Source organism: Lissotriton vulgaris, chromosome 2_1, assembly GCF_964263255.1.
Source record: "Lissotriton vulgaris chromosome 2_1, aLisVul1.2, whole genome shotgun sequence".
NCBI lineage: Eukaryota > Metazoa > Chordata > Amphibia > Caudata > Salamandridae > Lissotriton > Lissotriton vulgaris.
In genome coordinates, this window is record NC_141687.1 from 1,348,343,234 (window position 1) to 1,348,357,160 (window position 13,927).

General features: G+C 45.5%; 1 protein-coding gene across 1 annotated transcript in view; it reads right to left on the reverse strand.

Moving 5' to 3' along the window:
- Window positions 1-13,927, reverse strand: part of EPB41L5 (erythrocyte membrane protein band 4.1 like 5) — a 1,452,967-nt gene that overhangs the window by 1,008,868 nt on the left and 430,172 nt on the right. The window contains exon 6 of the mRNA XM_086957110.1: window positions 2,462-2,506. Within this exon, the coding sequence (XP_086813236.1) occupies window positions 2,462-2,506 (45 nt within the window). The remainder of the gene's footprint in view (window positions 1-2,461; window positions 2,507-13,927) is intronic.

The window sequence follows — 13,927 nt, forward strand, 5'->3', positions numbered from 1 at the left end:
ACTGGTTGCAATGGACCACAGCATTGGTAGCCATGTTAGAGTGCTGTTGTCCACCTTTGTAGTAGCTCATTTACAAGCTCTTGTCTGGAACCTACAACAGATTCACTGTATCTAGCCTTTCGAAAAGACCACAGAAAGGGCGGGGGAACAGGTGAGGTCAGACTTCTTTACCCCCAAAAAACATCCAAAGTACCACCAATAGGGTTAAAACCATACCATTTATACTGCTGAAGATCACTTGCTCCACAGTTCTAATCTCAAGTTGACAAAACTCTTCAGATAATATACAAGAAACACCTCTTCCTTCAAACATGTTTTGATCTTTTGTAGTAGGTCTGTGACCATATTTGAAAGAAGGTTCTGTGGTAGTACTTGAAATTAGGGTGTCAGTTAAAAAATTAATCCAAGCCCTCCCAGATACTGAAAAGGCTGAGCGAGACATTAAGACATATAAAGAAGCATGGTCGAAATTCAAGAGAGTCAAGAGTGTTCTGGATCCGCAACAAGAGCTTTTACAGACTGCACCACAAATGAAAAATGTGCAATTCCTAGAGATCCCTGAAAGAAAGCTAGACATGTGTGCTAAACTGAACGATAGGCTATTTGGAAATTCCTTTGAGAATCCTATTAGCAAGCATGAAACTATTTTTCACACTTTTATCTGCACAGTCCGCCGTGGCGAGGTGGGTGCTGATCGAAATAGAGTACTGCACTTCCCAGAAGAACACATCAGGATTAGCATTCTAGATATGGCAAGGTGTACAGGGACGATTCAGTTTAACAGTAGCCCAGCCTATCTCCTCAGACATCCTTAAAGTCAAAGCGAGAAAGAGCTTGTGTGGCTTAGGAAAGACGGAGTATCAAAGCGCCCAGGTGAGGATACTGCACCCAGGAAAGTTGATTTTGTGACAGATGGCAAGTGCTATATACTATGGAATGAAATGGATATTCGTAGTTTACTGGATTTGGTGCAGGTAGACAGCTTCATGTTAAAAAAGTGGCTAGTTCTCTACCCTCAATTTAGGTGTGCCCCTGGCATATAGTGTACTGACATGGGGCATGAATCTTACAAACCAATTATGGATTGGAGGAGACCTTTTGATAAGGATGCCGATGGACTCAAGAAAAAGACTTGAGAAGTAACATTGTTGCTACCTTGATACCCTCCTGAACCTTCCCATAGTCTGCCTTGCCCCTGCAATTGGTTCTGAAGGGAAACAAGTGGTGTGTTATTATTTAGGCCTTCTGCACATCCTTCTAACCAACCTCCAGTAGGCTAGCTCTTTTCATCACCTTTCTTCTCTAAGAACGATTTATGGTTTATTCCCTTTTCGTTAACTGAATCCACACGGAGAAGGGTGTGACAGGGAGTTTTGAATAAAGTGGCCATCCAATAGTTCTCATAATGCTTAACAAAGTGGTAGGGAAGGTCTCATTTAACATATGAGCACAGCCATCATGGGAAATTCTCCTAACTGTGGCCATAAGCTGTTTGAGCAACTTCTGCCGTTCAAGTTTTGCTTCCATCTAGATTCTGCGCCCATCATGTTGCATAAAAACCAAAGGAGTAGACCTGCCTTTCAGACAAGCTTCTCTAAGAATCTTCAAGCAATTACACATTCTTGCCCTGTAAATTACCTAAAGGCCAAATCAATTCAGGGAATACAGTAATTTAAAAAAATATAAAACACAAAGTAGTCTGTATATTAAAACAAACAGTAGGTTTCTAATTTTGGAGCAGCTTCTCTGGAAGGCATGCTTGCTCCACAGGCTTCTATGCCAAGTGAATAAAACGATTAACGACAGGTGCTGGTCAAAACAGCACTAACAATACATTATGGAATATTTGCACCAGCAACCCTACTCTTTCGGTAAATTAGTCAATTCTCATTACCCACTGATATATTGTGGAAACACTGGATGGCTTATTAACCCATATATTGGGGATCCAGCGAACCCTTACAGTGGACTGCTTTTCAGAAACTATGTTGAGGTTAGAACGACTAATAGATGTAAAACAAACCCTTAGTATCACACTTTTCCTTACTTTTGCTTTAATGTGCTATGCACCCACAGCATCTTGCCAAACAAGATCTATTGATTACATTTACATGTTGTTCTTCAAAGCTCAAACTATAGGTTATAGTTTAAATATACCCCACCTCATCAGCAACAGGACAGTTGTGTTTAAGGGACACCAAAGCAACCTCCTTTGGCACTGAACTTCAGCTGGCTTTTTCACGCTCTTTTTTTAAACATCGAATGGTCAGGTTTTTGTACTCTGCCACCACTCTTGTCATCAACTGCACAGACCAACAAAACATTAATTACTTAATAAAACACATCTAAATCTTAAATATTTGGGTAAGACAAGCGACCCAGGCATTAATCTAAAAACCAATAGCATAAAATAAATCACAGAGGAAACAAACCTATGCATTACTGCATAGTAATCACTTACTTGCCACTTAAAATATCTTGCTTCAACTGGAGGACAAACAAATACCTGCAGATAAAGGATGAAGGTTGAATTATCACAGTTGAGCGGTGAGAGAATTACAAATAACAAGGAATCATTAACAGTATTAGGTATCAAAACAAGTCACGGTAGGACTTCTAAGTTGGTGTGCCAACATAGCAGCCCTAAACAAGTGTGAAACACCTTAAAGGAGGTTTGGAGAATAATGGAGCTTGTGTAAGATTTAAAAAGCAAGTTACTGTACTAAGCTGTAATGAAGGGATTGCAGTATCTGGTGCATAAATCCTGCTATTTAGTGGGCGTATTAAGAACATATAAAGCAGTTTTTGTAAATCCGAAAATAGGGTTGTTTTCTATGGCTTGTCTTTAGTGATACCGACATTCAGATTTTTGTTAACGCTAGCCTTTAGTTCAAAAGGTCATCCTTAGGAGGCGACTGGATGGAAGCTAGTACATTTTTAACAAATCAAGACCCAAAAGTATAGTATACTAGTTTATTTTTTAAATATGAATTTGTTATAGACAAATGCAGCACGCAGAGGACCAGGGTTTCGCCACGAAAAAGAGGTCAGCATCAGTCAAGTAAAGGTGTACTACCTATAAATGTAGCTGAAACAGCCTTTTGAATACTTCAATGTGTTAACTGACTGCACTTTACTGCGATATTCCTGAATTGAAGTTAACTTTGCTCTTATCTACCTATTGAAAAGTTACTCACAGTTGTTACATGCTGAACTCTTACGTGCTTGCCACAATCTTTTTTTTCCACAGTAGATCTTTATTGAATTTTTGGAGTCTACACACAAGCTTAGAAGCATGGTATGGGTTCGCAGTACATCTATACTAATTTATACAGACCATATTTCCAACATACATCTAATGTGTGTTTCCATAAGCCTCTGATTACCAAACGTGTTCTGTCATCTTCTAGGGTATCAAAGCTTTCATGGTGGGTGACAGAAGTAGGGAGTACCCAAGTATCAGTTCAGAGAGATCAACATTTGTGTTCATAATAACCTAGAAAATCTGCCAATGTCTAACCTGGGCATAACCCAGAGCATCGATTGTGTGAAATGTACCTATTGTCCTTCCATGGGAGAACCTGTGTTGTTCGGAAGAGGGTGGGTGGGGGTGGTTAAAGTAGTAAGGCTATAGTCACTGTGCTAGAGAGTGGGATGTAGAGATATAGGATCCAGCCTGTGACCACACATGCTTTGGAGATAAAACATTTCACAACCACTACTAGCTATTCAATAGTGTATCTGTTGGTGGTTGCAAGGCCTCAAGGTGGTCGCTTGTTCGTCTTTGCCGCCAATTTGTCTAGCTATAAGCCCAATGCGTCCCACTGTGGTGTTGATCCGTGCTGTACCAGAACCAAGACCAGGTTGTGCTCTCTGCAGTTGCCAATTTGGAAATGTCCTCAAGCCAAAGAGACATTGGGAGGGGGTGCACTTCCACACCACTGCTATGCAACGTTTCAGCGGGATCTATGGTAAATCTAAAAACTTCATGGCATATTTTATTCTTGCGTTTGAGGGGTGTCAGTCCCAGGAAGCAGTTTGGAGGATCCAAAGGTAGGGGTCGTCCCATAAGGTCAACGTTGTCACTGCCGTCGTCCACTATTGCCAAATTTCCAGGCAGGCCCACATCATCTGGTAAAAATATGCCTCCAGGCATACACGCATTACGGATGTAGGGGAGTTAGATGTGTTTGATGTAAATAATGGAACTGTTTATACTTTAGGCAAGAGTATTTGGAAACGCTCCAGACCTGGTTCATTGCGAGTGATTTTTACCTGTTTGTGAGCTCCTTCCCAATTGAGAGGGCCCATTTATTCCTCAGGCCATGTAAGCTTGGGCTGCAGGACACCAGCAGCCCCCTGTATAACAATGTGATCACTCATCTGCCTGTGCTATGCTCTAGTAATAGTTGAAGTGTTGGGGGTGTTGTTTTCTATACGGCTTGGACCACACAAGGTCCCAATCAAGGCTGTCGGGTCTTTGTGGGTCAGGAACTGACCCTCATTGATGCCATAGTACTCCTCGAGGAAGGTAAAGGCCAACAAGGTTTTCTGCTCATGCAGGTAACCCATCTCGAGGATACCCGCCTCCATTCATGGGTTTATATTGTGTCAGTTGGTCACTTGTTGCCCACAGTGGCAGGTTGGAGGAGTACGACATGGGGTTACGGCTAGGTTGTACATACATGTGCCAACAGAGTTAAGCCGTCCTGGCAAGGAATCCCATAGTTGGGGTGTCTCTCCAGGGGTCCATCAGCCAATCCGATATGCCATGACTCCCTGTGTAATGTATTACAGACAACCGTTCTAGGTTAGAAGTGTCCGACAGTCAGCGTATAGGTCATTGTAGCGGTGCTGCCACAAAGTACAGCTCATAATTGGGTGCCTCCAGCTCACCCTTCTTCAATAACATAAAATAAAGTGTGTTTGCAAAGCGCAAGTTTACCCAGAGGCATTGTGGTGCTGAATAACAGATGTTTATTGTTACTCAACTCAATGGTACTCATTTTATCGACCTCAGATGGATGAAATGCAGGGTGGACCCGCTGGGATTTCAACCTGTGACCATGAAGCAGAACACAGGCCCCTGCAGTGGGACGCATTAGTCCACTGAGCCACCAGACCCAGCAATTGGGCATACAGTTCATGGAGGGCCATCCTTTTCCTTCCTGTACCTCATCTATCAAGTCCGAAAGGATGTAGTTCAGATCCAGGAAGAAGCATCCAGGGAAGAGTGCCAAGACGTGGTAAAGCAGCCAGCATAGTACCAGCATTTTTGCTACTGCCACTCTGCCAATCGGAAAGAGCGGTAAGGACTTCCAGCTCAGGGCGCAGTGCACGCCGGACACCACCACCCCTCTGTTACCCTGCACTAAAGCTTCATCTGAATGATAGACTTTTATCCCTTGATATCTGAATGAGTCATGCTGTCATATTAAGCTTGTAAACAAAACTTAAATGTCTGTAAATTAACAGTGCAGATATTTCAGAATATATCAGAATTAGAAAAGCACAAATGAAGCACATTTTTGGGTAATTCTGAAAGTGTGGCAGAAAAATATTTTAATACCATCAAAACAAATCAATACACTAGGTAATGACATTTCCACACATTATCGTTTGTGCACTGTATACTTTTATCAGTAAAACAGTATGTCTTTGCAAATGTAATGGTGATTTCAATTGAAAATGTGCTGTCTGTAATGGCGGTGCGCTATCACACCATGTGCACTCAACTTTGCACCGCAACACTACTTTGCACTAGTGTACTATGCGCCAATGCACTCTACTATGCACCATGGCACTGCGCCAATGCACTCTACTATGAACCACTGTACTCTCTGCCATTCAGCCTACGCACCATGCACCACCACACTCTGCCCTATGCCACGGATTCCCACACCACTCTTCTCTGCACCACTGAACTCTATACCACTTCACTGTGCAAATACACATCTACCCTACTGTACTCCACTCCACTATTTGCATAACTTAACTAAGCAACTACACTTTACCCTATGCTACTGCACTCCATGTCACTCCTCTCTACACCTCTGCCTTCTACGGCACTTCACTCTACTCTATGTCACGCTACTACACTCTACGCCAATGCAGTGTTCGCCACTACACTCTGCAGTGGCGTAGAGTGAAGAGATTCAGAGTGCTCTACCCCACAATACTCGCAGATGCGCCACTGCACTCTGCACCAATTCACCCCTACACTCTACTCTACACTGCTCAACCGTGTGCCACCACACACTGCGCCTAAACCACTAAACTCCAAACCACTTATCTCTGCAAGACTGCTCTCAATGCCACTCTACGCCAATGTACTGTTCTTCACTACACCTTGGCGTGGTGTAGAGTGAAGATGCAGAGTAATCTACACCACTCATCTCCGTGCCACTTCACTACGCCACTCTGTTCTAATCTGAGCCACTGAACCCTGTGCCATTGCACACCATTGCGCTCCATGTCACTGCACTATTCTACTCTGCCCCACTGTATTCTCCCACACTGCACTCTATTCTACTCTGCACCACTGTATTCTACACCACTGTGCTCTACTCTGTGCCACTCAACTCTACACCACTCTAAGCCAATGCATTCTCCACCACTCAACAAAATGCCACTGTACAACACTGCACACTACGCCACTCTACATCACTGTGCTCAGTCACAGCACTCTAAGCCACTCTATTCTACTTTGCACCACTGCACTCTATTCTGTATCACTCAACTCTACACCACTCTACTGCACTATGCCAATGCACTTTACACTCTACCCTGAAGCATTCTGCTCTATGCCGCTTCATTCTAATCTGCACCACTCTAGTCTACCCCACTGTTCTCTACTCTACGACACACTTTACTCCAATGCAATCTATGCCAATCTACTTAGCACCACTGTACAACACTCCACAACACTAACCTATGATGCTCTACTCCATAACACTCTACTCAACTCTACAATACTACTCCACTCTACGATGCTCTATGCAACTCACTCTCTGCCACACCAAGCCTCTTTACTTCACTATTATTGGACGGGTCTAGTTGCTGTTGAGGGAGGGAGCGCTTCTTCTGGCCCTGGGACAGCATGAGTGAGAGTGACAGCAGGCAGAGTGAGAGTGACAGCATGAGCGAGAGTGACAGCATGAGCGAGAGTGACAGCATGAGCGAGAGTGACAGCATGAGCGAGAGTGACAGCATGAGCGAGAGTGACAGCATGAGCGAGAGTGACAGCATGAGCGAGAGTGACAGCATGAGCGAGAGCGACAGCATGAGCGAGAGTGACAGCATGAGCGAGAGTGACAGCATGAGCGAGAGCGCCTGCATGAGCGAGAGCGCCTGCATGAGCGAGAGCGCCTGCATGAGCGAGAGCGCCTGCATGAGTGACAGTGAGAGCGCCTGCATGAGTGACAGTGAGAGTGACAGCATGAGTGAGAGTGACAGCATGAGGGAGAGCGACAGCATGAGGGAGAGCGACAGCATGAGGGAGAGCGACAGCATGAGGGAGAGCGACAGCATGAGGGAGAGCGACAGCATGAGGGAGAGCGACAGCATGAGGGAGAGCGACAGCATGAGGGAGAGCGACAGCATGAGGGAGAGCGACAGCATGAGGGAGAGCGACAGCATGAGGGAGAGCGACGGCATGAGGGAGAGCGACGGCATGAGGGAGAGCGACGGCATGAGGGAGAGCGACGGCATGAGGGAGAGCGACGGCATGAGGGAGAGCGACGGCATGAGGGAGAGCGACGGCATGAGGGAGAGCGACGGCATGAGGGAGAGCGACGGCATGAGGGAGAGCGACGGCATGAGGGAGAGCGACGGCATGAGGGAGAGCGACGGCATGAGGGAGAGCGACGGCATGAGGGAGAGCGACGGCATGAGGGAGAGCGACGGCATGAGGGAGAGCGACGGCATGAGGGAGAGCGACGGCATGAGGGAGAGCGACAGCATGAGGGAGAGCGACAGCATGAGGGAGAGCGACAGCATGAGGGAGAGCGACAGCATGAGGGAGAGCGACAGCATGAGGGAGAGCGACAGCATGAGGGAGAGCGACAGCATGAGGGAGAGCGACAGCATGAGGGAGAGCGACAGCATGAGGGAGAGCGACAGCATGAGGGAGAGCGACAGCATGAGGGAGAGCGACAGCATGAGGGAGAGCGACTGCATGAGGGAGAGCGACTGCATGAGGGAGAGCGACTGCATGAGGGAGAGCGACTGCAGAGCGAGAGCGACTGCAGAGCGAGAGCAACTGCAGAGCGAGAGCGACTGCAGAGGGAGAGAGACTGCAGAGCGAGAGAGACTGCAGAGGGAGAGAGACTGCAGAGCGAGAGAGACTGCAGAGCGAGAGAGACTGCAGAGCGAGAGAGACTGCAGAGCAAGAGAGACTGCAGAGCGAGAGAGACTGCAGAGCAAGAGAGACTGCAGAGCGAGAGAGACTGCAGAGCGAGAGAGACTGCAGAGCGAGAGAGACTGCAGAGCGAGAGAGACTGCAGAGCGAGAGAGACTGCAGAGCGAGAGAGACTCAGCAGTGTGGCTGTTCCAGAGAGAGCAGGGTATGCTTGTGCGCTTACACGGTGCACTGACACACAGGAGGAAAAACACGTGTCTTGAGAGCTTCATGGAAGTAGCCGGCGCTCTGTGAGGGGAGCAGCAACGAGGGGACGCCCCAACCAATCAAGCGCAACTACTCACAACCTACTGTACGATTACAACACAGGCCAAAGGGCAGAGCTAGGTTTTTTCTCATTAAGTAGGGTGAGCAGTGTGTGAGTGTGTAGGGTGAGCAGTGTGTGGGTGTGTAGGGTGAGCACTGTGTGAGTGTACAGGGTAAGCAGTGTGTGAGTGTGCAGGGTAAGCAGTGTGTGATTGTGCAGGGTAAGCAGTGTGTGAGTGTGCAGGGTAAGCAGTGTTTGAGTGTGCAGGGTAAGCAGTGTGTGAGTGTGCAGGGTAAGTAGTGTGTGAGTGTGCAGGGTAAAAACCACAGTTGATGGACAGAATGCAGAATGTCATACATTCACCCCAGTACAGAGATCTGGGCCTAAACTCATCGTTTTTTGCACTCCACACCACCCCAGTTCAGACATGGCCATATGCAAATCAGTCTGACCCTGTGCCTCATGGGAACAGTCCAGCCCGAACCGCAAAGCCATGCCTTCCTTGGACCGGAAACTAGCTTCCGAGGACCTGTTTCTGGTATTCCAGCCGTCTTCAGCCCGGCTTGCTTGAATCCAGTGGTGTGGATTGCATGGGACTCACGTCTGAGCATACCCATCCCACTCGGGGTGACAAATGCAAAAACCACAGTTGATGGACAGAATGCAGAACAATGTCATACATTCACCCCAGTACAGAGATCTGGGCCTAAATCCATCTTTTTTTCCACTCCACACCACCCCAGTTCAGACAGGGCCATATGCAAATCAGTCTGACCCTGTGCCTCATGGGAACAGTCCAGCCCGAACTGCACAGCAATGCCTTCCCTGGACCGGAAACAAGCTTCCGAGAACCAGTTTCTGGAGTGTGTGGTGTCTTATGTGTATGTGTGTGTGGTGGACTTTGCGCGAGTTTTAGTACCCTGCGCGCTCACACACACTGCGTTCCCTGCGCGCTCACACACACACTGCGTTCCCTCCGCGCGCTCACACACACTGCGTTCCCTCCGCGCGCTCACACACACTGCTCACCCTGATCGCGCTCACACACTGCACACACTCACCACCACACACACACACACACTCACCACCACACACACACTCACCACCACACACACACTCACCACCACACACACACTCACCACCACACACACACTCACACTCACCACCACACACACACTCACACTCACCACCACACACACACTCACACTCACCACCACACACTCACCACCACACACACACACACTCACACCCCACACACACACACACACTCACACCCCACACACACACACACTCACACCACACCACACACACCACCACACACTCACCACCACACACTCACCACCACACACTCACCACCACACACTCACCACCACACACTCACCACCACACACTCACCACCACACACTCACCACCACACACTCACCACCACACACTCACCACCACACACTCACCACCACACACTCACCACCACACACTCACCAACACACACTCACCAACACACACTCACCAACACACACTCACCAACACACACACCACCAGCCGTCAGTGCACGCTTTCACCGGACACAAACACCACCAGCCGTCAGCGCACACTTTCACCGGGCACAAACACCACCAGCCGTCAGCGCACGCTCTCACCGGGCACAAACACCACCAGCCGTCAGTGCAGGCTTCCACCGGGCACACACCACCAGACGTCAGTGCACGCTTTCACCAAACACACACACCACCAGCCATCAGTGCACGCTTTCACCAGGCACACACACCACCAGCTGTCAGTGCACGCTTTCACCAGGCACACACTCCACCAGCCGTCAGTGCACGCTTTTACTAGGCACACACACCTCCAGCCTGCAGTGCACGCTTCCACCAGGCGCATACACACCACCAGCCATCAGTGCACACATCAATTGTTAACGCATCCACAATTAACTATTGTAGCAATCGCAGTATGGTGCACTTTACTTTTAAACCACTTTACTTTTAAACCTATTCATCTAAAGCGCAGCATGCCACCATTGCAACAATTCCAATCCAACCCACATAATTTCACTAGACACCACATGCATACACTCCATAACATGGATAAAAGACATTGCCATTTACAATGCCATTAGCTTTAACTCAAATAAATCCGAGACCTATTGCATTTCCAATGCTGGTTTCTAAAGAAAAGGGGCCATTCAGACTAAATAACTTGAGTACTACTTTGCAGGCAAGGTCACAGAGTTGGCTTCTCTCCCAGTTGTTCATAATGTTTTGCTTGTGGTGCCAATGTACGCATATTACCAGATCATTGCTGACTGTGGTGATAATCATACAGTCTGGCCATAGATATTGCTCTACAAAGCCAGTGTAATTCTCTCTTTACTCTTCTGAATTGCATGCTACACTTCAAGATAGTTTCTGTTGCTATTTGTTCTACTAAGATGCTACAGGGAGTTCTTGTTTTCTGGGTCACAGGGTAAATCATCCATCATGTGCGCTTGGGTCCTCTGCATTTATTCTGCATGACGGTCTCTATATTTACTCTGCTTGTAGTAGCTGCTGTATATTCTCAAAGTAAATGTGATTATACCTTCTGTGTACTCTCTCAACGAGAGGAACAGCAGGTCCTTCGCCAATATTTTGGCTTCACATGTTTTGTACTCCCAAAAAGTCCACATAACGTTGCAGCATTAACTCAGTCTCCTTCCTCTAAAGACCAAAATGTAATGAAAGGGTCTTTTTAGCTCTTTCATGTCTGCAACGATACACCAGGATTTTGGAGGTGAGGGTTGCTGTTTGAAAGGAAGGCTGGTTTCCTAGGCTTTGGCATATTTGACCCCGACGACATAAGGAGACACTTGATAAGATATCCATAAGAATGATATTGAAATATGTTAGAAGGGCAGGAGATGAGCGTGCAATCCAGAGCATCAAAACAAGTTTAAGGATCTTGCAAAATGATTCTGGAGGATTATGGAGTTATTTAGGACTAGTGTGCACAGAATAATCTAGTACCCTTTTATGAGCCCTCATCAAATTCACACCTAAATGGAACCGCTTCTGTTCCCAATTTTTTTAAAGCCTCAAACGTAGTCAACTGGGAAGCCTCACAAATCATATCTAGGCTAGAAAAAAAACAGCGTAATAACGCCAGATTCCCTTTACAAATTAAAAGTTTTTGTGGGACAGCCAAGCATATGTGGCAAAGGTGCACTGATTAGAAGAAACATATATACTCTTACGTCCTGCCAAGAAACTCACAAAACAGATTTACAATTTCTAATCGACTTATCCCTTTCTAGGCTTCTTGTATCCAGGTTATGCTATGTAAAAATCAATTTCTAAAGCGCACCAAGATAAAGTTCAAAAGCTTTATTCGGTTTGTAAATCACAACCATATAAGCAATCATTAAAATACAGTTACATCGTTGTTATTATCAGCCCTTATTAAATACACAGGCAATACTTGTCTGCATAAATAAATGTGTACACACCTTTAGTAGATAATATTGTGAAAACTCGCAGGAAAGTGCCTTATGCGCTGTAGGCTACATAATGTGCAAATGTCGCGATACAGTACCATGTAAAAGTAATTTACAATTCATACAGGTTTTTCCAAGGGACAAATGCTCTTAAAATACATTATGTGCAAATTTCGCAATAAAGTGCCATATGCCGACTGTAAACGTTTCGTGCAAAGTTTGCAAGAAAAGTTCTATGTGCTAATTGTATTTAATAGTTAAGATAAGATAATGGCGTTCCTAACATAATTAAGTTTAAGAAGCTTGTACAGTGCCAAAAGGATTCATAAAGTGCTATCGTGTTATTTTAGTTAATTGGTCCGGCAAAAATATGTAAGCTCATAAAACAAGAGATTTCCTAGCAGCTATACACTTTAAAATATAAGATGCTACATAAAAACAAATATCTGAACTTTACAGTGAAGACATTAACTTCATTGCATTTTTGGTAGATCGGACATTATATTTTAAAAGGATAGGTTTCAGGTAAAACTTCCATAAAAATTAATAAAATTTACAAAATAGTAAAAAATGACAGCAACTTTGTTTAGATATATTGTCACATGGGCATTCAGAATTACAGCTTTTTTTTCATGATAGGAAAAGCCACAAGGTGGTGAACAATCCCTAACCTAAGACGTGTCAAAACAAAGCGATGGGAACATCTTGTCACTTCAGTCAAGAAATCCTGAAAGCCAGCTCTACGATCTAGTTGCTGATAAAATACTAGTGTGGGTTGGTCACCAATCAATCACCCTCGGGCCTCCCTTTTGTGGGCCAAGAAAGTTCCTTTTAACTACTTTTTGGTATCAACACTGAGTATTCTGGCTCCATATAAATATTACTATTAAATAAAAGACTAAACCGATGGTGGATATAGCTTAGCCAGGGAATACGGGAGCAATGGTCCAACTTCATACAGTCATTAATTATAGACTGGGTAAATCGGGTTTCATTTTTGGACCAAATGGAACGCCATAAAAGTAAGGAGCATAGGGCGGCTAGGTCCGAGATATAGTTAATACCAACTTCCTGATGCATTAATTCGGTAGAGGGGGAAGATGGTACACTCAGCAACCGTTTGAGGAAAGTGTTTGTCTTGCTGAAGTGTTTTATCACTATAATGGCCCCAGACACCTGCCCCATACAAGGCAGAAGATACACGCCTAGCGTTGTATATAGCTACCATATCTTTTAGTTTACGATCTCCCAGTTTAGTAGAAAATCTAAAATTGCTATTGGTGTTCCTGCTCATCTTATAGCGTACATTTTCGTGTTCGCATAACCATTTTCCATTCCCTGCAAATGTTACACCGAGATAGCAGACTGATTTAACCAATTGTACTTTGGTATTGTCCAAATAAAAGTACCTAGTTAGGTTGACTTTATTCCCACATGTCATGATAAATGCTTTTGATTTATTATTTAAAAGTTTTTACTTTAATAAACTGTGTAAAATTGTCAATAAGTCGCTGGAGGCCTATAGGGGTGCGTGATAATAAAACTGCATCGTCAGCATATAACAAAATTGATACAGCCTTTCCATCTATCAATGGGGCTTCCGCAGGTATCTGGCTTAGGGTCATATCCATTTGGTTAATAAATAGTGAGAATAGAAGTGGGGCCTAAACACAGCCCTGGCGGATGCCCCTCCTTACACTGAAGAAAGGGATGCATTCGCCAGCGGGCCCATATCGCACACTACTCGATAGTCTCTCATATACTCTTGCCAGAAAAACGATTTCTCTAGGGG